The sequence below is a fragment of the Staurois parvus genome, unplaced genomic scaffold (genome assembly GCF_062004578.1).
Source record: "Staurois parvus isolate SC_StPar_1 unplaced genomic scaffold, SC_StPar_1.0 ptg001490l, whole genome shotgun sequence".
NCBI lineage: Eukaryota > Metazoa > Chordata > Amphibia > Anura > Ranidae > Staurois > Staurois parvus.
This window is the reverse complement of record NW_028319286.1, coordinates 329,771-355,000: the sequence shown is the minus strand read 5'-3', so window position 1 is coordinate 355,000 and position 25,230 is coordinate 329,771. Positions and strand designations below refer to the sequence as shown.

Below are 25,230 nucleotides of genomic sequence, written 5' to 3'. Positions count from 1 at the left end.
GCAAGCTAGGTGCTACGGTGGCACCCGTGTGCTCGCTGTGTGCGTCCGTAGATGTGCCTGCAAGCTGCTCCCTCCATTGCTGTAGACATTGACCTGGCTGGAAGTATTCAGTTATTCCCCCATTGTTTTCTTCTAGCAGAGCAAAGATTAGTGGCGCTGTTAGCATTTCGGGGCTTGTGGGGTAGTGAGCGTCAATGCTGGTTTGTATCAGAAGAAAATAAAGTAGTATGATGATCTGTTTAATTATTTAGGCCTCACTGGACATAAAAAAAAAATCAAAGTGTTTTCTGTGCTTTCCAGATGCCGATAAGTACTGTGGTTTTATTTTTGCTCCGTTTTGATACTAGCATGGCATCCATCGTATTTAGATCCTTTGTGGAATTTCACAATTCTGTACACGGCGATGATCTTGGAGCCGCATTCCGCTGAAACTGTTCCATACGCAGTTGAAATAACAGGAACTAAAAAAAAAAAACACTAGTTTTTTTGGTAAAACTCTGTTCGTCTATAAAATCATTCTACTACTTCCTGGTTCAGTATTACATCTGTCATGAATGCCGCTGCCAGACCCATCCACCTTACTAACCGTTCTGTATCAGCCACCGCCCTCTGCCAATCCCTCCACTCCGTGTCCTCCATCCCCCTCTGCCAATCCCTCCACTCCGTGTCCTCCATCCCCCTCTGCCAATCCCTCCACTCCGTGTCCTCCACCCCTCTCTGCCAATCCCTCTACTCCGTGTCCTCCATCCCCCTCTGCCAATCCCTCTACTCCGTGTCCTCCATCCCCCTCTGCCAATCCCTCTACTCCGTGTCCTCCATCCCCCTCTGCCAATCCCTCCACTCCGTGTCCTCCATCCCCCTCTGCCAATCCCTCTACTCCGTGTCCTCCATCCCCCTCTGCCAATCCCTCTACTCCGTGTCCTCCATCCCCCTCTGCCAATCCCTCTACTCCGTGTCCTCCATCCCCCTCTGCCAATCCCTCCATCCCCCTCTGCCAATCCCTCCACTCCGTGTCCTCCATCCCCCTCTGCCAATCCCTCCACTCCGTGTCCTCCATCCCCCTCTGCCAATCCCTCCACTCCGTGTCCTCCATCCCCCTCTGCCAATCCCTCCACTCCGTGTCCTCCATCCCCCTCTGCCAATCCCTCCACTCCGTGTCCTCCATCCCCCTCTGCCAATCCCTCCACTCCGTGTCCTCCATCCCCCTCTGCCAATCCCTCCACTCCGTGTCCTCCATCCCCCTCTGCCAATCCCTCCACTCTGTGTCCTCCACCCCTCTCTGCCAGTCCCTCCACTCTGTGTCCTCCACCCCTCTCTGCCAGTCCCTCCACTCTGTGTCCTCCACCCCTCTCTGCCAATCCCTCCACTCCGTGTCCTCCACCCCTCTCTGCCAATCCCTCCACTCCGTGTCCTCCACCCCTCTCTGCCAATCCCTCCACTCCGTGTCCCCCATCCCCCTCTGCCAATCCCTCCACTCCGTGTCCCCCATCCCCCTCTGCCAATCCCGCCACTCCGTGTCCCCCATCCCCCTCTGCCAATCCCGCCACTCCGTGTCCCCCATCCCCCTCTGCCAATCCCGCCACTCCGTGTCCTCCATCCCCCTCTGCCAATCCCTCCACTCCGTGTCCTCCATCCCCCTCTGCCAATCCCTCCACTCCGTGTCCTCCATCCCCCTCTGCCAATCCCTCCACTCCGTGTCCTCCATCCCCCTCTGCCAATCCCTCCACTCCGTGTCCTCCATCCCCCTCTGCCAATCCCTCCACTCCGTGTCCTCCATCCCCCTCTGCCAATCCCTCCACTCCGTGTCCTCCACCCCTCTCTGCCAATCCCTCCACTCCGTGTCCTCCACCCCTCTCTGCCAATCCCTCCACTCCGTGTCCTCCACCCCTCTCTGCCAATCCCTCCACTCCGTGTCCCCCATCCCCCTCTGCCAATCCCTCCACTCCGTGTCCCCCATCCCCCTCTGCCAATCCCGCCACTCCGTGTCCCCCATCCCCCTCTGCCAATCCCGCCACTCCGTGTCCCCCATCCCTCTCTGCCAATCCCTCCACTCCGTGTCCTCCATCCCCCTCTGCCAATCCCTCCACTCCGTGTCCTCCATCCCCCTCTGCCAATCCCTCCACTCCGTGTCCTCCATCCCCCTCTGCCAATCCCTCCACTCCGTGTCCTCCATCCCCCTCTGCCAATCCCTCCACTCCGTGTCCTCCATCCCCCTCTGCCAATCCCTCCACTCCGTGTCCTCCATCCCCCTCTGCCAATCCCTCCACTCCGTGTCCTCCATCCCCCTCTGCCAATCCCTCCACTCCGTGTCCTCCATCCCCCTCTGCCAATCCCTCCACTCCGTGTCCTCCATACCCCTCTGCCAATCCCTCCATTCCGTGTCCTCCATACCCCTCTGCCAATCCCTCCACTCCGTGTCCTCCATACCCCTCTGCCAATCCCTCCACTCCGTGTCCTCCATCCCCCTCTGCCAATCCCTCCACTCCGTGTCCTCCATCCCCCTCTGCCAATCCCTCCACTCCGTGTCCTCCATCCCTCTCTGCCAATCCCTCCACTGGCTTCCCAACAGATAAAATTCAAAACATTAACAATAACATATAAAGCCATTTATAACTCCCCAAATTACATCACCAATCTTGTCTCCAAATATCACCCAAACTGTTCTCTCCGCTCCTCGCACGACCTCCTGCTCTCTAGCTCCCTTGTCTCCTCCTCCCATGCTTGTCTCCAGGACTTCTCCAGAGCTTCCCCCATCCTCTGGAACTCTCTACCCCAATTTATCAGACTATCACCTACTCTGCTCACTTTTAGGCGATCTCTGAAAACTTATCTCTTCAGGGAAGCCTATCCTGCCGTCAGGTAACAATGGAATCTTCTATTCCTTTTACCAGTCCATCCCCCACAGTTACCTTTTTGTACCACTAGCCCCTCCCTCCTAGATTGTAAGCTCCCAGGATCAGGGCCTTCCTATCCCTCTTGTATTGAACTGTATTGTCTCCCATTATATTGTAAAGTGCTCAGCAAACTGTTGGCGCCATAAATCCTGTATAATAATAATATAAATCCTGTATAATAATAATATATAAATCCTGTATGATAATAATAATTCCCTGTATTGAGAGCTGCATCTTCCGGGTTTAGCACAACTACTGAAGTATTGTCGACATTTCATTGTCCAGCGAGGAGATTGGGAATGGAGAGATGATGCCAAAAGCTTCATTGCTGAACCAGGAAATGAATGGCTGTGTGGCAGATGTGCGTAAATCACAAAAAAGGCAGGAAAATAAAAACCTTTGTATAAAATGGTCAACTTAAATGTATTAGATCTGTGAATTAAGCTGTTGACCTGGAATTTCATGTATCAACTTTTTGTGGAGAGCAGCAGAAATAAGTTGGCACTTCTTTGTCTTTGGTTGCTATGGTTGGCTGCATTAGTTTTCTATCTTTTCCCCTCTCTTTTCACCTCTTGATCTGACCAGTAACACACCTCCTTTATTAGAGCGCCCGCACTCGGGGTGCAGGCACACAGGGGGCCACTTTTGGAAAGCAGCATTGTCAGTCTGTGGGGAGGGGAGTATTAGATGTACTAGCAGATTTAGATACAATAGCAAACTGAAGCTAAACTTAAGCACACATTCTTAAGCAGTTACAGCAACAGTACTTCCTTTTGGAATAAAGATTTTACATAAATGAATAAAAGCTGAGCATAGTAAGCACCACTGTCAGTGTTCAACGGTTTGTCTCAACCCTCCAACTCCTACATTTGCAGGAGAGCTTGTGCCGATGAAAAATAACAGACTTACTGGCTGGATCAGCACTTCTAGCCAGCCAGAGGTAGTAAACCTGCCACAAAAATAAAACAAAATCTGTCCTGCAGGGCATAATGAACTAGTATACACTGCATACCAGCACATTCTAACACTTACCTGTACACAGAGCCCTACAGTACAGCGCTGTCATTGCTCCCTGGTGCTTCCATATTCACCTGGGGAGCTGGGACAGCCCTGTTTGAATTGCCGAGTCTGTGACGGCACACTGTATGCTGAGCGTCACTGCGCACATGTGGGTGACGTCATCCGCTCTTGCCGATGCATATTGTCCCTAGGGATGGACCGACCGTTTATCAGCAAGTACAAGTACCGATACTTAAGGGCAAATGCTCGCTGATACCGATACTTTGCAGTGTGATTTGCGTCCATACAAAATGAATGGGCGCAAATTGCACTGCTGAGAATGGCGTGTGATTTTATCAGGAATGCAGTGGGATTCCTGTCTGAATCACATGCGGTTTCCCGCTCCTGTGTGAATCCAGGCTTGTAATACTAGTAAAATCTCATGCCATTCTTTGCAGTTCAACTTGCGCCCATTCATTTTGTATGGACTCAAGTCACACCACAAAGTATCGGTTTTGGGAGCATGTTCATGAGTACAAATGAAAGTACTCCGTATCAGTGCGGGTGCATCCCAGAGTGCCTGGTGGTAAGCTGCCTGTAGGTACCGGTTGTACAGTGTTGCTGTGAACCTGTGGCAGCTCCTGGGTAGGATGAGGTAGCACAGAGCAGTTAGCTTGGAAGCTCCTATTACTGCCTCATGCCAGCCTTTGGAGTGTTTAGGCTTTTGATAACGCTGGTAAGATTAGCCGTGTAACTTCACGTTAAAAACATGAGATTTTCTGCCCTTTTTTAGCGTTTAGCTGCTTTCGCATTTTTTAGCTTTTTTTTTTTTACCAAAAAAATTTTTTATTTTTTTTTTGGCTAAAAAAAAAGTCCAAAAGGCTGGTTTACGGCGTTTTACCGCTTTTTTTAAAGCTAAAAAAACTCCTAGAAACCCACTAGTCCTGGGTTTTTCCAGCCAAGAAACGCCCCAGCCAAAAAATTGTTGATTACAGTCTGTGTGCACAGACACATCAGATAACACGCCGGGGATGGACACGTGGGATAACACGCCGGGGATGGACACGTGGGATAACGCGCCGGGGATGGACACGTGGGATAACGCGCCGGGGATGGACACGTGGGATAACGCGCCGGGGATGGACACGTGGGATAACGCGCCGGGGATGGACACGTGGGATAACGCGCCGGGGATGGACACGTGGGATAACGCGCCGGGGATGGACACGTGGGATAACGCGCCGGGGATGGACACGTGGGATAACGCGCCGGGGATGGACACGTGGGATAACGCGCCGGGGATGGACACGTGGGATAACGCGCCGGGGATGGACACGTGGGATAACGCGCCGGGGATGGACACGTGGGATAACGCGCCGGGGATGGACACGTGGGATAACGCGCCGGGGATGGACACGTGGGATAACGCGCCGGGGATGGACACGTGGGATAACGCGCCGGGGATGGACACATCGGATAACATGCTGGGAGGGTTTACTTGCTGTAGAAAGAAACGTCAGCCAAAAACAGCCTTGTTCATGAGGACCTACCCAACATGATAGGAATCTTTGTTCCTTATGTACATTAAAAAAAAACCTCTATACTGCATCCATTCATTTATCTTTGGCCAAAGCCTCTTGAAATCCTGCAGGAAGGGGACATAGAAAGCGAGGCTATTCCATCTGCTAGGGGTTAAACCTTCCGAGCGTATCTGAACACGTTTGCAATGGGAATGGTTCCTTTCCAGGATGGGTGCGGTATAAGGTGTCTTCTACAGTACCCGAAGTGGAAAAATAAATGTGAGGCTGACAACATTGTTTTCACACTTTAGAGTCATACTTTTAACTATTTTTAAAGTGGTTCTAAAGGTTGAAGGTTTTTTTTTACGTTTTTACACCTTCTGAATGCAGCTCGCTGTCTTCCCACCCTTTACATACAAAAGCCCTATCTTGATCCAGTGCTGTGCACTGGAGCAGCTGCTCTCTCCCTCCTCATAGGCTCAGAGATAGCAGCAGGAGTCATTGGCTCCTCCTGCTGTCAATCATAACCACTGCAGAGGGGATGGGGCTGAGCCATGCTGTGTGTGTCTATGGACATACAGAGCCACCTCTGGAGCAAGCATGTACGTGTGCCCCCCATGGCAAGCTGCTTACTATGGGGAGAGGAGCCGGGAGTGCCTGTGGGGGACCCAGGAAGAGGAGGGTTGGGGCTGCTCAGTGCAGAGGTTTAAAGTGCATGTGTGGTGGTAGTTTTTTGGAATATTTTTGCACCGTTTCTTTGCAGTGTTCCTTTGTATCTGGTACCACAGCCTACAGCACTTGTTCTCATTTAGAATCTGTGTGAAGTTTGGGCTGTTGAGTGTTTTTGCAGCGGATGTGTGTTGTATCCTTGGCCTGTGTGATAACATAGCTGGCTGTGAAGTCAGCCTGGATGGATTTGGAATTTTACAATTGTCTACTTTTCTGAGGTTTTATTCTACAAATATAAATAATTAAAAAAATTGCTTCCTATATGCATTTCCTCATGATATGCGTGTGCAGCAGAATTTATTACAGGTTTTGGTATCCTCAAATTTGCAGTGTGATGGCTGGTACCCCTAACTCTAAAAATGTGCTTCTTGAGAATGCCCAACCTCGGTGTATGTTCACTCCACAAATATCAGCGTTCTAGGTGTAGCAGTGGTGGATAGGCAGGTATCGGCAATTACGATGGGGTCTTGTCTCAACAATTGTCAGCATATGTTTTTGTTGGAGAACCGGGGTCCTGGATACAGTTATAACAACTGTATGTATTTTAAAGCAGAACTCCGAGGCAAATGTTTGTATATACATGTGCAGGTGCTTCCATACCTTTCAAGAAATTGTTGATGTTATTGCACATGGTCCTCTTGCCAGTGAGAAATCCAGCATTCTTCGTTGTATGAAAGGCCCTCTGCCCTCCTCATATCCTGTTCACAAGACCAGTGGCTGATAGGCCCTTTTCCCCCTGGCCACTGGTCTTGTACCTTCCCCATAGTAGTCCATGGTGATGGAAGAGGTGATAACCGTACAACACCGCTCACTGCAGTGGGCAGACTCGGGAGCCTCAGACCTCCCTCTCTGATCCACCCTGCATAGTTAGATTGTTGGGTCGGGAGACTCACTGACTGGCACACAGACTATGTTCCTGCTCCCAGTGCTAGACATAGAATGGATGGTTGGGGGATCATGGGGTGGGCAGGAGGGGCAGTCGCCCATGGTACAGCAATAGGGGAGTGCTCCCCTTCACCACACACAAGCTCCAGATCAGTGGCTAGCAACCATCCACCAGTTTCATGTCTTCTCTGACAGCTACTGCTGTCACCCCATGCTCCAACCTACCTGCTCTCCACCTCATCCACCCACAGCTGACACAAAAATACACCATGCTACCTGAAAGTGGTGCACACTCCATGCCAACCATGGGAAGTTGGAAAAACTGGGCAAAGTATGGGCACAAGGTGGTTCAGTAATTGTATAGCATGTATTAGGAGGGGGTGCAGTTCTGCCTCCTTGCCCTGGGTGCTGGATGAACCTGTCCCGTACTGGGTTGGGGAAAGCCCCTGAGGGAAGAGATGGCATGGTGGCACTTTTGGAGAGGCTTGGGTCCTGCAATGGGATCAGATCCCTATGAAGCTGGCCTGTCCCTGTAACATTATCGTAGAAATGTCAGAGTTGGAAATAGAGACGCCATTGTCCTTAACTCCATTATATCTGATGGCTTGTTGGATGGGAGAGCGTCTAGATTCCTGCCATTGTAAAAATCTTTTGCAGTTCATCCCTGAGGGGAATTCTGGGTTCTCCATGATTAGGCTCATTGGGCCGGGTTGGAAAGAGGTGTAATTTCTGGTTGCAAAGCCCTAGATATGTATCAGCGAGGTTGGTGGGGTAGTAGTGTTGATGAGGGTGGGCATTTAGGTGGATGAATCCACAGAAATGAAGGCAATGGGGATATCCCTTTCCCTAGCCCATGGTTTGGATTGGTCATGGTGGAACCATGGATTGGACTCTACAGAATACTACTGCTGTGTGGTAGAATTCCATGTGCTGCCTGCGACTGTATGCTTCACCAGAATGTAGTACCGTGTTGTATTTGTAGTAGGGGTGTAGTTCATGTCCTCTAGTATGATCCGTATGGTACTGGATGTCTGTAACCAGTGCTTTCCCATTTTTGAACTATTAATGGATTCTGACATCCTTGCGTTCACACAGTTGTGTTCATCAGACAGTTATTTTACTATCAGTACATTTGGGGTAAGGATGACGCTGCAAGGTTTAACAACTAAGGCCGTGCTAAATGCATGACCCATAGACACCAGATTTCAGTCAGTTGGAATCATGTTACTGAGAGATGTGGGCTGTCGTGGGTGTGCCCCCTCTCCTGATCCTAATGACATTACCCCAGCTGGAATTAGCATTTGCTCTGCGTTCAGACCTCTCTCTGCGTGTATACCAGCATGTTGGAAGGCTTATCAATGTATTGATTGATTTGGCACTGCAGACCCTGTGGCGATGGGAATTTATGTTTAATTAGAAGCCGGTACTGCAGGGAGCTGCGATGGACTGCGTAGTATTTCAGTGCATGTATGGGGGGGGGGGGGGGGGAGGTGTTAATGTATGGGATATTGTGGTGTTTTTTTTTTTTTTGTTTTTTGGGCCAAAACAAGTCCTTGTGGTCACTGTACAAAATGGCCCAGTGCTAGTTGGACTAGTGACAAGCAGAAACCGGAAAAGAGAGCGCAGGATATTTTGATCTAATAATCTTTATAGATCTGTGGTTTAATCAGAACTTTTTTTACTTTTTGGCACTTTGTGTCGGTGGTGGTCATTTATGTTCATTTTATATTATTATACAGGATTGATATAGTGCCAACAGTTTGCTCAGCTCTGTACATTATAATGGGAGACAATACAGCAACAATACAATTCAATACACGAGGGGTTTGAGGGCCCTGATCCTTGGAGCTTACAATCTAGGAGGGAGGGGCTAGTGGCAGGGTGGATTTGATTTAAATCACAATTTAGATCATGATGTAAATCCTAGTTTTCTACATAAAGACTAATTCTTGCTGGTATAACTCTAATATACAAGTAGATGAAGATTTTTAGAACAACTTTTTATATTAGTTTTTTTATCCCCAGTTTAATAGGTTAATCATTCATATTTGGACAACTTTTCTGTTGTAATTAGGAAGGAGAAAAATAATCATTTCCTTAATAACAATTTAAATAGATTTATTCAAGTGAAATAATAACATTCCAGCATATGTTATCTTCTTAAACATCCATGTTTGGTAACTAATTTGGCTAAACAGAATATATATATTTTCAGAAACTTAGACTGTCGGCCCCTCCCTCCTCGCACTGTCGGCCCCTCCCTCCTCGCACTGTCGGCCCCTCCCTCCTCGCACTGTCGGCCCCTCCCTCCTCGCACTGAGCTTCACTTTCTTCTTGTGCAGATCTATTCCACTCCAAACAATCAGAAAAATATTGTTTCTATTCTATTCACTGAACTTCTTGAACCTTAGCACTGAAGGGGTTGATTCTGTATTCATAGGTTTGTAGAAGTTAGGATGAAGGTCTTTTTCTTAACTCTGTTCATGTTATAACATTTTTGCTGTGAAGAGGCCTGTGATCTCCGCTGAGTCAAATTCAGTTTTGAGAACTGCAAAGTAAACCAATCATCTGTGATAATATCTTGTAGGCAGAGAAACTGCCCAATAATCTTACAAACACCTCTGGAAGAGCATGACATTGTGAATGGATTCATGGAATTTATTTACCAAAACAATTAAACATATACAGACTTATTCTACATGATTAAAAAACGAATCTTTATTTCATGATGGAATAACCTTTGGATGGGAATATATTTTCCTCAAAAAGCATTTTATTTAAAAAAATCTGATTTAAATTTAAAAAATCTGATTTTTTTTTTTTTTTTTTTTTTTTTTTAAATCATTGATTTTTATCCACCCTGGATAGTGGTACAGGAGGAAATAGCTGTGGGGTATGTTGGCCTATTTCTGCTGTGTGTGTTGCACAACCCCAATTCTGTGTGCAATCAGCATAAAAACAGAATGCAATGATGTGAAAATCTCAAACCTTCCTTCTTCTTCTTCTTCTTTTTTTTTTATTTTTTTTTTATTTTTTTTTTTATTTATTTTTTTTTAAATTGAGAAAATGGACCATTCCACCCCAGGCCAATTCTAGCATTTCTCTGCTACATGTAAAAATCATAAATTGTTTGCTAGAAAATTACTTAGAACTCCCAAATATGTATATATTTTTTTAGCAGAGGCCCTAGAGAATAAAATGGTAGTCATGTATTGAACTGTATTGTTGCTGTATTGTCTCCCTTTATATTGTAAAGCGCTGAGCAAACTGTTGGCGCCATAAATCCTGTATAATAATAATCATATTCCTCCTACCAGTCCATCCCCCACAGTTACTACCTTTTTGTACCACTAGCCCCTCCCTCTTAGATTGTAAGCTCCCAGGATCAGGCCTTCCTATCCCTCTTGTATTGAACTGTATTGTTGCTGTATTGTCTCCCTTTATATTGTAAAGCGCTGAGCAAACTGTTGGCGCCATAAATCCTGTATAATAATAATATATAAATCCTGTATAATAATAATAATTACAGTATCTTTATGTAACCGTATTTGCGCAGCAGTTTTTCAAACACAATTTTTTAAAAAAAAATGACTGATACGCCGAGTAAACGGATACCTAATGTGTCGTGCTCTAAACTTGAACACGGATGTAAAATGGCACCAAACTACAGTACTTAAAGATCTCCATAGGCAACGCTGTAAAAATTTACAGGTTACCATTTTAGAGGTAGAATTATTCCTCTCAATATGACGTTCCTCGTGTGGTGCGAACACCATTTTACATATGTGGGCATGATCTTCGTATGTGTTCACCGCTGCATGAATGTAAAAATATATATGTGTAAAGCGCCGCGTAAATTGATGGTGCTATAGAAGTACCTGTAATAAAGGATACTAACGAACTGGAAGAACATTTTTAAAATTGGGTGAATTGGCAACGGGCCAGTAACATGAATGAGTATAAAGAGCATCTTAGAGAGTCAGCGTCTCAGAAGTGAAGATGGGCAGAGGTTCACCAGTCTGAGAAGCTACATCTAAAAATTGAACAATTTCAGAATAATGTTCCTCAAAATGAAATTTCAAAGATATTAAATGTCTCATCTACAGAACATATCAAAACATTTGTAGACTTTGGAGGAATCTGTGCCCGAGGGACAAGGCCAAAACGCGTTGGTGGTAGTTGGGTGATGTATAATCCAGCTCGTGGAGCATCCACATACAAAAGAAAAAACAAATTCAACCAGCTCGGTCTTGTGTGTATGATTGGTGATCTAAGAAGTAGAAAGCGGGAGTTAGCAGAAACTTCAGGAAAGCTCGGCATGGAACCATGATTGCCTGATTGGCTCCGTAGTACCACTATCTCCTTTACTACTTGGCTATCTTTGGAGTTTGCTCAGAGCAGCTGAACAGGGTGAAAATATATACTAAGGATGGCAACCCAGAGTAGACAAACATTTTTACATTTATTTAAAGTGTTACTAAACCCACAACAGTACAATCAGTCTGTAGATGCAGTAAAGCATGCTTGTTATACTCACTGTGGAACCTAAGGGGTTAATCCTTTACATTGTATAAAAAAAGCTCTTTGATCCTCTCTTCTCTGATCATCCACTTCTTCCAGTGTCTCCCTCTTATGTCCCGATAACATATTGTGTGGAGTCACTCTGCAAATGCTCAGTTTGGTGTGTATGGATAGAGGTTTTTTGTTCTTGGGAGAGTGCACGTGATCAGCTCTGTCCAGAGGGTTGCGGGGTCCTGCATCCTCCTAGAGCAAAGTGAAAACTCCTACAAGCATTAACCAGTGCTCTACTGGACACTGATAGAAGTCACAAGACTGCTAATGAGAAAAGGTATTTAGCAGTTTATATTTACTAAAATAGCTGCATTTCCATGTTTTGTACTCTGGTAGAGCGGATATAGTGAATGCGGGGTCAGGGGAGAGCGGATATAGTGAATGCAGGGTCCGGGGAGAGCGGATATAGTGAATGCGGGGTCCGGGGAGAGCGGATATAGTGAATGCAGGGTCCGGGGAGAGCGGATATAGTGAATGCAGGGTCCGGGGAGAGCGGATATAGTGAATGCAGGGTCCGGGGAGAGCGGATATAATGAATGCAGGGTCCGGGGAGAGCGGATATAGTGAATGTGGGGTCCGGGGAGACCGGATATAGTGAATGCAGGGTCCGGGGAGAGAGGATGTAGTGAATGCGGGGTATGGGGGGAGGGCAGATATAGTGAATGCGGGGTCTGGGGGGAGGGCGGATATAGTGAATGCGGGGTCTGGGGGGAGGGCGGATATAGTGAATGCGGGGTCTGGGGGGAGGGCGGATATAGTGAATGCGGGGTCTGGGGAGAGGGAGGATATAGTGAATGCGGGGTCCGGGGAGAGCGAATACAGTGAATGCGGGGTCCGGGGAGAGCAGATATAGTGAATGCGGGGTCCAGGGAGAGCGGATATAGTGAATGCGGGGTCCGGGGAGAGCGGATATAGTGAATGCAGGGTGTGGGGAGAGCAGATATAGTGAATGCAGGGTCCAGGGAGAGAGGATGTAGTGAATGCGGGGTCCGGGGGGAGGGCGGATATAGTGAATGCGGGGTCTGGGGGGAGGGCGGATATAGTGAATGCGGGGTCTGGGGGGAGGGCGGATACAGTGAATGCAGGGTCCGGGGAGAGCGGATATAGTGAATGCGGGGTCCAGGGAGAGCGGATACAGTGAATGCAGGGTCCGGGGGTAGGGCGGATATAGTGAATGCGGGGTCCGGGAGACCGGATAGAGTGACTGCGGGGTCCAGGGCAAACCGGATAGAATGACTGCGGGGTCCGAGGTTTAGTAACACTTTAACGAAGACAGTTGAATTTTTTGTGCTTTTGCCTTATTGGATAATCCTTGAAAGCTCTGGTTGCTGTTGGTTACAGCGCAGTTTTCTGTTCACACTTTGTGATGTCCCTTTTACAGACCCTCGACGTCATTTTTGGTAGCACCCCCACACTTCTGCAAATATGCGCTTTTCTGTGGATTACAGTTTTGCAAAAGGTTCAGGGATGTATGGACTGCCCTATACGTGGGGCGCTCCCTCATACCTGTGTGGTGTGAACAGAGCCATAAACCATGTGCTGCTCCTTTTTTTTTTTTTTTTTTTTTTTTTTTTTTTTTTTGGTTCGTGCAGCTGGGTGGTCTGGGGAACTTGAGGCGGAATTTTTGCTAGGTCACTGTGTTCCACTTGCTTTACATGGCATCCTTTTATTAAAGGCTGGAGCAGAATTTCCACACTTGTTGGACCTTTCCTATGGTGCCACATGTATTTACGTTGAGACCCGAGTGTAGATCAGAGAACAGGATATTTAACTGCTGCTTATCCTGCTTGGGTGCCGTCTTGGTGTGAGAATGTGGATTTCACTTAGACCTGCTGGTTTCCATTGAAAATTTTTAAACCTTGGACCAAAGATGTCTACGTCTGGGTGGCTATTATTCGAGTCCAACTTCATGATTAGAAACCTTTCTGGGCGGGCAGATGTGCAGAGAGAAGGTATATTGTGAGGTTCTATGGTTCTCAGTCTGATACGGTTTTGCCCACCCAGGAACCTGGAAATGTGTTGTGTTCGGGCCTGTTGGTTCAGTGCTATCTGGGTCTCCGATGGCAATATATTCCCTTTTCTCCGTGTCTGTGATCCCTGACACTGTGTATGTGTTGAGGATGTTCTCGGAGAGCAACTATCAGGACAGATTCTGACCCTTCTCGCTGTTTCCTGTGTAAGCTTCCTTTCAGAACTGCATTGAGGGTCATCCTTGGTGGTTACACTAATCACTTGACCTGAAAGATTTATCCCCTTCATGACCAGGCTACTTTTTGCTATACGGCACTGCGCTACTTTAACTGACAATTGTGCAGTCATGCAACACTGTACACTAATTTTTTTTTTTTTTTTAACACAAATAGAGCTTTCGGTACTTGTCTGTTAATTCACCGTATTTATTTTTATATATATATATATATATATATATATTTAAATAAAATATATATATATATCCGGTGAATTAACAGACAAGTACCGAGCTTTCTTTTGGTGTTTAACCTCCTTAGCGGTGTTCCCGAGTGTAGCTCGAGGTAAAATTTCTATACCAAAAGCGGTAACCCCGAGCTACACTTCAGGCTTACCATGCGGCGTTTTCTGGGGGTCCCTGCAGCACTTACCTTGTCCTTCGCTCCCACGATCTGTCCCCTCCAGCGTCCCCGGCCATCTCCTGCGGCGGATGCCGGCATCCGGCTTCTGTGTTCCGGTCCCTGGGACGTACGGGCGCCGGAACCGGCGGGAAATTAGAATTTTTTAAAAAATGTAATTTTTGCTGTCATTGCTATTTCAATGCATTTCACATACATTTTGTCCCCACTGCTTTGTCCGGCGCCCTGCCTGCATTTTGAATGTTCTTTCTGCCTGGAAACTTAGAGTCCATGGCGGCCAAAAAGCGTCCCTTTACGCCAAAAGCGGTTTTAGAACAGCGATGGTAAATCAGAACCACTTGCAGAATTGAGAGATAATGATTCGTGGGGGAAATTCATCATCAGACACTGAAAACGATTTTGCGACTTTGCTCAGCGATGTGCGAATTTGCCTCTGTATTTCAAATTTCAGTGTTTTTGGTTTGATTATATTATTGAATTAAATTTATTATTATATTATTATTTTTTATGATTATTTATTAAATTATAATTTATGATTTCGTGTTTCAAATTTTATCATCCCCGGGATGTTTACTAGACTCTTGTTCGGACAGATTTCAGTGAGTTATTCCTAAAAATTACAGCCTACAATAAAAAACTACATATTTCCATGCAAAAAAATGGTACCGCTTTCAGCACAAAAAATCGGAAAGAATCATACCGCCAGGGAGGTTAAGGATTACTGGGTTGATTTTTTTTTTTTTTTTTGCATTATAAATGAAAAAAAGTGTTTACTTTTTTTTGTAAAACATACCCCATAAAAAAATAAAATTTCTTTAGAAATTTAAGCTAAAATGTTTTCTGTCTTTTGGTTTAAAAAAAAAAAAAAAAAAAATCCCAATGGTGTATAATGGTTTGCATGGAAGTTATAGCTTCTATAAATGGCTGTATATATACTGGAATTTTTTTTTTTCTATATTCGTAATTTGCGTGATCGTCGACCTATAGCGGGACTGCGGCAGGCATTGTGACACTAACTGCCACTGACTTCTCCAGTGACACTAATCAGTGCTATTAAAAAGCAAGGGGGAAGGGTTAACCTCTGGAGCAATCAAAGGGTTAGCTGTGTACGGTTCCTACTGCGTGCTGTTTTACTACTTATCACATAACTGACGAAGGGGCCCTCTGCGGCTTCGAAACGTTCCAATTTCTTTTGTGATGTGTTCTTTTTGTAATAAAAACTTTTTTTTGGACCATATTGGAGATTCGTGGTGTGTTGGTGAATATGTAAGTTTGCTAATGTTTCCAGTCCCAGCTGGTAGTTGCTGCAGCACCCTCCATTGATGAGCCGGACTTCTGGGAATGTGTGTGAAGGAGTATAGCTGTAGACTGTTTTACTAGGGGATCTGCTGCTTTCTATCGCTCTCCTTTGCAGAGAGAAAGCGGCACGTCCCCACTGACAGGAGAGAGATCTGTGGTGGTTATAGTCAGATCTCTTCCCTGTCAGCTGCTCCGCTGATCAGAGTCCCAGCCATCAGTTGCTGGTCTGCACCTGGTGATTGACATCTCCATTAACGGTGCCGGTAGGGTGGTGTGCGCACGCACATGTCCTTACCCGGAAATGAAGAATCGCGTGTAGCGCCCTGTAGCAGTACATCTGCTATAGGGTGATCTGAAAGTGGTTAATATCTTACAATCCTCATGGTTAATTTACTATTAAAATAATACTGTAAGCTCTTATTCTGTTAGATTGTCAGCTTCTATGAGCAGGCCCCCCTAGTCATGGCGTATGGTAACTGTATGGCCTCCTTTTATATTATAAAGTGCTGCGCTATATAAATCCTGTGTAAGCTGAACTGTAGCTGGCCCTCTAAGGGCTCGTTCACGCCATGTCCGCTGAGTTGTGTTGATCTGCATCCCAGTTCACACCATACGTGTGCACTGCATAAGAATGCTGCATGTATGCTTTATTACGCAGAGCAGCTTGTGGCAACGCACAGCATTATGCAGAGTTCTGTAAAACATAATTTCAGTATTTCAAAAGACAGGTTTACGGTGTGGTGCCTTACGCCTCACAATGCCCCTACTCACTAAGGAGTCTTCCAAAGTCGATCGGCGTTGGGTGCACTTATAAATATGTAGGTAGTGCTTGTTGGGACTAGGTATCGGGGGAGGGCTAGGTATCGGTGGAGGGCTAGGTATCGGTGGAGGGCTAGGTGTCGGGGGGAGGGCTAGGTGTCGGGGGGAGGGCTAGGTGTCGGGGGGAGGGCTAGGTGTCGGGGGGAGGACTAGGTATCGGGGGGGAGGACTAGGTATCGGGGGGGAGGACTAGGTATCGGGGGGGAGGACTAGGTATCGGGGGGGAGGACTAGGTATCGGGGGGGAGGACTAGGTATCGGGGGGGAGGACTAGGTATCGGGGGGGAGGACTAGGTATCGGGGGGGAGGACTAGGTATCGGGGGGGAGGACTAGGTATCGGGGGGGAGGACTAGGTATCGGGGGGGAGGACTAGGTATCGGGGGGGAGGACTAGGTATCGGGGGGGAGGACTAGGTATCGGGGGGGAGGACTAGGTATCGGGGGGGAGGACTAGGTATCGGGGGGGAGGACTAGGTATCGGGGGGGAGGACTAGGTATCGGGGGGGAGGACTAGGTGTCGGGGGGGAGGACTAGGTGTCGGGGGGGAGGACTAGGTGTCGGGGGGGAGGACTAGGTGTCGGGGGGGAGGGCTATGTGTCGGGGGGGAGGGCTAGGTGTCGGGGGGGGGGAGGACTAGGTGTCGGGGGGGGGGGGAGGACTAGGTGTCGGGGGGGAGGACTAGGTGTCGGGAGTTTCTTGACATCTAATTGTTTTTTGCTCTGTTTTGTTTTACAGCAACTCTCCTCCCTTATCCATCTGCTTGTACTGGACTTGTAAAGTTGCTGTCCATCTTTGGCCGCCAACCAGACCGCCATGTCGGGACCTGTGCCAAGCCGGGCCCGTGTCTACACGGATGTGAACACACACAGACCCCGGGAGTATTGGGACTACGAGTCGCATGTTGTAGAATGGGGGTGAGTCCTGTAGGTTCTTGAAGCGGTGTTCTATTCACATAATGTACACTCCTCCATCTTTACCTCACTCAGAAGCATACCAACAGGGCATCTCTGGGCTGAGCTTTGCTGAGACGCCCTGTTGGGGGGCCTGAACAGCTAGATGGGAGTTCATGACCCTCATTTCAGACAAGTGCTGCATGCCTCCAGTCCCCGCCTAGTGACCAACTCTGACGCTTACGTCTAGGTGGGGACTGGCGGTATGCGTTTTGAATAAAGTAAATAAATGTCGTCATTGGAGTACATCTCTCCGTTCTGTAGAGTTTGTACCAAGAGTAGACAAGCTTCTGCTGTCCACAGCTGGGGGATTTTGGTTATTGGATGGGGGGGCGACTTCCTAGACAGTCTTTGGATTCCTCCCTACATGGGGTTTCTGTGAATTCTGGTAGTGTGCGCTGAACAAAATTGCCACAATGTAAATATTTAGGCTTTCCTTTAGTCAGTCTGGCTCATGCTTTCTTACTGGCCCTTGCTATCATTGATGGAGTTGTGTGATCCCTGGCTATTAAAAGGCAGTTCCTTGTCTTTTTGTGCACCAGGCCCCAGAGTGGGGGGAAATGGTTATCCTTGTTGGGATGCCTAGTGCTGTCAGGCTAACATTGGGAGCATACTTGCAGGATGGTAGAGTACAAGGATGATCTCATCAACATTCTGCTACTTTTTCTTGAAGTAAACAAGCAGTGCAGTGAGAAGGATATAAGCTGTATGTTTTGTTTTTCTTACCGGAGAACAGTGGCATGTCATGCTTGACTCTCTAGTTCTTACTAAATCACTGGGGTGTCCAATAAGGATTTGAATTCCTTTCAATGAGGGTGCGGTTCATGTTAGTGATCCCTATATTTAATAGTTATGCCGGAGTTCAGCTTTCAGTAGCATCCACACTCCTCCTGGTAGATGACGAGGGTCATTAAACACATTGGAGTTCAGAGTCCTTTATCTGATAGCACTCTGGTGCTTCTATTACTGGGAACACACTTGAGATCTGACTACAAGGGCAAAAGTCCTGTCCTGACCAGATTCATTACTGGTTCTGTAGATAAAGCCCTTATCCAATGTTTTGGAGTGCAGATGTCAACAAATGGCTCGTTTCACTACAGGAACCAAGATGACTACCAGCTGGTGAGAAAACTTGGTCGGGGCAAATACAGCGAAGTCTTCGAAGCCATCAACATCACCAATAACGAGAAAGTCGTGGTTAAAATTCTCAAGGTCAGTAGCTTTGTGTATCTCTCCAGAAGGCATTTTATTGAATAAAATAAACTAAGCTTGGATAAAATAAAGTGTCTAACTGATTTTCTTTTTTTTTTCTGTTCTTTTTCCTTTTTTTTTGTACTAGAGTGGGCTAGAACCCCCATCAGGAATTTTTGTTTTGTTAAATAAAACAGAAGAATTGTCTCGCTAACCAATGCTGATCAAAGTAGGGAACCATTTTACCCAAATATGTGGGGTTAGACAAAAATATGGGAACATTACATGGTTTGCAGGTGTGAAAAAGTAGAAGTGATGTAACATTCTTTTGCTTCTGCTTTGTGATGAGACACCCAGCTAACAGGTGGGAAGCCTCGCTTTCCTCATTCACTGCGTGCTCTGATGATAATACGGAGTCCTGTCAGCGCTTACTGAGCTTCAAATTATTGGTGCCGCTTAGCTGGTGCCTCTGTGCCAATTTATTTGCGAGGCACAGTATCAAAGGTTATCGTGACATATACAGTTTCTTTGAAAATGTTGCCTGTTAAGTACAAGCACGGTCAACATGCTCAACTGAATGAAACTGACAAAAGGACATTGCGCAGGATTGTGACCCAGAATAAGAAAACGACTACTGCAAAAATGACTGCAGAGCTCAATCTTAGTCCTGTGAAGACTGAGATTGAGCTCTTCATTCAATTTTGCAGCCGTCATTTTTCTAATCGGGGTCACAATCCTGCCGCGGCCACCGTTGTCCTAGAAACTGTATAAGCCATCAAAACCTTTTGATACTATACCTTGTGACACCGCAAATTGGCAGCTTCAGTCAGAGGCACAGCTAAGCTGCACCAACAGTTTGCCCTCTTTGAAGCTCTGAGAGGACTCCGTATTACTAGCAGCACACGCCGTGAATGACGAAGGTGAGGTTTCCCACTACTTCATTAGGTGTCCCATCACACAGCGGAAGCAAAAGAACGTTCACTTCTGCTTTCAAGACGAAATGGGTCATCTCTTTCACATCTGCGAATCATCTAGTGTTTCTATTCAAATACTTTTTTTTTTTTTTTTTCTGTCTAAGCCCTGTATAATGCATGAGAAATACAAGTGTTACAGGGTTCTAGGCAAGTAGGATCTGTACTAAAAGAGCTGGAGGAGAAGGTACAGAAAAAGTTAACAATGGTCTACATGTACTGATTTTAAGAGGCTGCACTGAGATAAAACAATACAAAGTTAATAAAGAGAGACGAGAGAAAGTACACATTATTATTCAGGATTTATATCGCGCTAACAGTTTGCTCAGCGCTTTACAATATAACGGGAGACAATACAGCAACAATACAGTTCAATACAAGAGGGTGTAGGAGGGCCCTGATCCTGGGAGCTTACAATCTAGGACACTAAATGCCATTCAGACAAGTTCTGATCTACTTTAACTCAAAAAAAAAAAAAAGTGTCTCCTGCACAGTATATGTGTACTGAATCATCTACTTCTTCTCAGCCCACGATTGTTCATTACCCCACCTAACACCTTTCCTCTCCACCTTTTTTATTTATAGCCTGTGAAGAAGAAGAAAATCAAGCGTGAAATCAAAATTCTGGAGAACTTGCGAGGCGGGCCCAACATCATCACACTGGCTGACATAGTGAAAGATCCTGTGGTGAGCGGACTTTATCTTCTCCAAACATGTATGATCATGAACATTGGCTGCTGATCCCACCTAGGCCTCTTCATGTGTGTAACTCCCTGGTTGTTGTGTTTCCCACAGTCCAGAACGCCGGCACTGGTATTTGAACATGTCAACAACACAGATTTTAAGGTGAGGCCCGAGTCCTGTTCTGTAGTCCTGTTATTTCAGGGTCTACTGTACATCTTGAGTTACTATAGCATTTACCTGAAATTTCAAGCTTCAGGATAAAATAAGTTAGTGTAAATACAAGAGGCATGTGTGAAATTTGCTATGATGGGTAGCCTCGCTGATTGATATTCCAGATCTGTGCAGTAATCCAGTGTGAAAGTTTACCTCTGTGCTTTAGTTTCTTGTAAAAGACTGGTTGCTGCTGCTGACCTATTGGGTCCTTCCCATAGTTTCCCAGATTTGCAAGACTGACACTTTTTTTTTTTTTTTTAACTCTCAAAGTTTTGCTAAATATCCTTCAACCTTATTTGACAACTTCAGGCGTGAGGTTCTTCATGGGGTTTTTTCAGCTGCAGGCGGGTTGGGCTGCTTCTTAGCGTCAGGAAAATCTTCTCGTATCCTTCAGTGGTTACGATTATTTCCACAGAGAGAGGTCCATCCCCTCTGTGTTTCTGATCATGGTCTTGGTACTGATTTACTACAAACCTGAGGCATGCTGGGAAGAGGGGTTATCGTGTGTGTGTGTGTGTGTGTTTGTGTGTGTGTGTATTTCAGTCGTCCTATATAGGTTGCAGGAGAGGCAAGAGAGTGTCCTTCAATAAATTCTATAAGGCTAGGTTCACATCTGTGCAGGTGGTGTGGCTGTGCATCCGCACCACCCACACAGAGAAATGTGTACCTGCATTAGGTCTACTGGCACGCCGCCCGCACTGGAAAACGCAAGCGTACTGGGAACCTAGGTTCTTCCCGCTACAGCACAACCCTGAAAGCATTCAAAGGGCGTTCTCAGACCTAGGTATGTGGACCCACGGGCGGGTGCCATTAGTTCTATTGGCACGCCGCCCACTGGAAAACACAACCGTACTGGGAACCTAGGTTCCTGTGCTGGCTGCGTTTTCAGAAGTGCAGGGACTTCTTCCCTGTGTGGCACGGGAGTCCATTCAAATGAACGGGCTCTCGTGCCCATGCAAGACGTGGCCTGCATAGATGTGAATTTGGGGGTTAAACTGGAGCGCTCTGAATCTGATGCAGCTGTACATGGCAGCCAATATGTGAAACTAGGGTAAACGAGAGAGCAATAAAAAACTGACAGGTTCCAGGTCTTTCCCCACTCTGTCAAAAAGTAAGAATTGTGTTTTTTGATTGGGCATAGAGACCACGTATATGCATCTGCTTGTGAACAATTGACTCTGCAGAGAGCGTGCTCCCAGCACAGCACCTAGCATTTAATGGACAGCTCTCGATACATGCGATCGGGAGCTTTCCAATTGTGCCCGCTGTGGCAGCCAATCACAGTGGCCACCTAATTGGAATGCCCAATCCACTTAAAGGGCTGGGAGGTGGCGGCGGGAAAAGTTTCAAGCTGAGCTCAGCATCCATGCATATACTAAAACAATGCTGCAATTCCCTTTAAAAAAAGATGATGTATTAACCAGCTTTTGTTCTTTCATATCCACAGCAGTTATATCAAACTCTAACAGATTACGACATTAGGTTCTATATGTATGAAATATTAAAGGTATGTCCAGCACTTTACTTTCAGTACTTGGGGATTGTGTTGTACTAAGATACAAACTGGGAAAACACACAATGTGTTCATGCCTAGTATAAATGTCATGCAACCTCATCTGCAGGTGTGTGTTTGCTGTTCTGTGTATAGATCCTGCTGTTAAAGGATATGTTCTTTTTTTAAAGTGTGTTTAATGCTGTACTAATTAGGTGGTCCTGTTTTCAAAGAGCATTGTAAATGAAGTGGCCTTTTCATGACCGTATAGAATGCTTTGATGCATAAACCATTTATATTAGGGATGCACTGATACGACGAGTACTGATACTTTTCAGTCAAGTACTCACAGATTCCTAGTACCGATACTTTGTGTTGCAATTTGCGTCAGTACAAAATGTATGGGTGCAAATTGCACCGCAAAGAATAACATTCAATCCTGTTCACATCGCATGCGGTTTCCCCACCGCTCCTGTGTGAACCCAGTCTTGTCATAGTCTGAGTCGGGAGAGAAAGGCGTTTGGGGATATATACACTGTTGTCAGCTATCAGGCAGAGGATGGAGGCAGATGTTCCGGATTCTCAGCTGTAGGAGGGAGAAGAAAAACGCAAGGATTTGAAATCCATGTGGATTCCTCTCCCCTCTGTGTAGGGATGACCGTTCTGGCTAGAGGGCTTTTGATTGGTCAGCACTGTTACATGGACAGTGCTGACCAACCAGAAGCAGTCTAGCCCATACTAGAGATTTGAAATACCTGTGGTTTTCTCTCCCCTCCTTGCAGGGATGACAGCAAGTGCTAGACAGCTTCTGGTTGGTCAGCACCGTTCATGTGACTGTGCTGACCTGTCAAAAGCTCTCTAGCCTTGTCATTCCTGCAAGAAGAGGAGAGAAAGCCGAAGGGATTTCAGATCTCCACGGCTTTCTCTCCTCTTCAACAGCTAAGTATCCGGAGCATCTTCCTCCATGGTATACGTCCCCACACGCCCACTCTCCCCTCAGCATGGGATCAGTGCAGGGAGGTTTCCCACAACATTCCTGTGGGATTTTTTTTTTTTAATTGTCCAAGGACTAAATCGGGGTCCCAATCTACTTGTCCCTCATGAAAATCTACTTGTTCTGATACAAAAAAAATTCTAACCAAAGCTGTATTTAAGTCTGAGATGCTTTTATGAATGTCTGGGGCTTTTAGAAACAAAAAGGGGCTTTATGGTTACTTAAACCGCATGCAATTTGGACAGGAATCTCATTCTTGTTCAAATCGCATTCTGTTTTTTTGCGGTGCATTTTGTATGGATGTAAATTGCCCCGCAAAGTATCAGTTTCCGATATCAGGAGCTTTTTATTTAATTTTTTATTTATTTATTTCAGGTACTTATGTAGCGCCGTCCATTTACGTAGCACTCAAGGAGCGTACAATCTGAGGTCCCTAACCCTCAAGGGGCGTACAATCTAAGGTCCCTAACCCTCAAGGGGGCGTACACTCCAAGATCCCTAACCCTCAAGCGGGCGTACAATCTAAGGTCCCTAACCCTCAAGGGGTGTACACTCCAAGATCCCTAACCCTCAAGGGGTGTACAATCTAAGGTCCCTAACCCTCAAGGGGTGTACAATCTAAGGTCCCTAACCCTCAAGGGGCGTACAATCTAAGGTCCCTAACCCTCAAGGGGCGTACACTCCAAGATCCCTAACCCTCAAGGGGTGTACACTCCAAGATCCCTAACCCTCAAGGGGCGTACAATCTAAGGTCTCTAACCCTCAAGGGGCGTACAATCTAAGGTCCCTAACCCTCAAGGGGCGGACAATCTAAGGTCCCTAACCCTCAAGGGGTGGACAATCTAAGGTCCCTAACCCTCAAGGGGCGGACAATCTAAGGTCCCTAACCCTCAAGGGGCGTACAATCTAAGGTCCCTAACGCACATTCATACATACACATACTAGGGACAATTTAGACACAAGCCAATTCACCTACCAGCATGTGTCTTTGGAGTGTGGAAGGAAACCCATACAGGCACAGGGAGAACATGCAAACTCCAGGCAGGTGGTGCCGTGGTTGGGATTCGAACCAACGACCCGAGTACTGCCAGACAGAAGTGCTAACCATTTAGCCACTGTGCTGCCCTATTTCACAAGTTTGAGTACTCATGGAAATACTCCGTATCTCTATTGGTGTATCCCTAATTTATATGTTCTCATATGTAATTTATGCTGCGAAGAAATAAAAACTTGTGTGATTTTCTTTGTCCTCTTCAGGCTCTGGATTATTGTCACAGTATGGGTATCATGCACAGGGACGTGAAACCTCATAACGTTATGATTGATCACGAGCACAGAAAGGTATGCAATGACCACAGGATGTTCCAGGAATGTGCCCATCTAAGAAAAAACTTTGCAACCTTTTTTCTTTTTCTCTTTTTTTTCCTCTCCCTCCAGCTTCGACTAATAGATTGGGGTCTCGCAGAGTTCTATCACCCGGGCCAGGAATACAACGTGAGAGTCGCTTCCAGATACTTCAAAGGGCCAGAGCTGCTTGTCGATTATCAGGTAAGCGTGCGTCTCACTATCTGCCCATTTATATCGGAGTGTGAGGGGTGGGGTGGTGCTTGTTTGTCAGATCTCTGTTTTTGATGTCATCTTCTCTTAGTGTAATAACGTTTGTGTTGCAGATGTATGATTACAGTCTAGATATGTGGAGCTTGGGTTGTATGTTAGCCAGCATGATCTTCAGAAAGGAGCCATTTTTCCACGGACACGATAATTACGATCAGGTGAGTCCCTGCAGTCAGTTGTGCCAAACTTGAAGATACTTGTGTGAAATGGGTGACTTCACTGTAATTTGCTTACCTCTCTTTTAAATGATTGTAAATTGTCATTTTGAGTGCAGAAATATATGAAACATTAACTTTAAAGGAAATCATTGTTTTAATTGAAAGACAGATCCCGGGAGCAGGGAAGCAATTATGCCTTAAAGCCGTAGTAAACTGCCAAAGAAAACTTCCCCTGCAAAATGTCAATGTGTTAGCATGCATTGTATAGTAGCACATTATGAAAGACTTACCGTAGAACAGGGGTCTCCAAACATTTAAAACAAAGGGCCAGTTTACTGTCCTTCAATCTTTAGGGGGGCTGGACTGTGGCCATTGGTAGTAGAAAATGCCCTGGGCTTGGTTTCCTAAATGGGGGTTAAAAAAAATACATAATTGGTGTCAATGGGAGGAATAGTGCCCCATTGTTGGTGTCAGTAGGAGGAATAGGGCCCCATCATTGGTATCATTGGCAGGAATAGTGCCCCATCATTGGTATCAGTGGGAGGATTAGTGCCCCATCATTGGTATCAGTGGGAGGAATAGTGCCCCATCATTGGTATCAGTGGGAGGAATAGTGCCCCATCATTGGTATCAGTGGGAGG

General features: G+C 46.3%; 1 protein-coding gene across 2 annotated transcripts in view; it reads left to right on the top strand.

Moving 5' to 3' along the window:
* The window catches only part of CSNK2A1 (casein kinase 2 alpha 1), a 50,320-nt gene that overhangs the window by 14,495 nt on the left and 10,595 nt on the right, over positions 1–25,230 (top strand). For both annotated transcript variants that reach the window (XM_089662544.1, XM_089662543.1), the window contains exons 2-9: positions 17,058–17,236; positions 18,373–18,484; positions 20,020–20,121; positions 20,230–20,280; positions 21,779–21,838; positions 24,075–24,158; positions 24,255–24,365; positions 24,488–24,589. In XM_089662544.1, coding sequence (XP_089518670.1) covers positions 17,136–17,236; positions 18,373–18,484; positions 20,020–20,121; positions 20,230–20,280; positions 21,779–21,838; positions 24,075–24,158; positions 24,255–24,365; positions 24,488–24,589 — 723 coding nt within the window. In that variant the 5' untranslated portion in view covers positions 17,058–17,135. The remainder of the gene's footprint in view (positions 1–17,057; positions 17,237–18,372; positions 18,485–20,019; positions 20,122–20,229; positions 20,281–21,778; positions 21,839–24,074; positions 24,159–24,254; positions 24,366–24,487; positions 24,590–25,230) is intronic.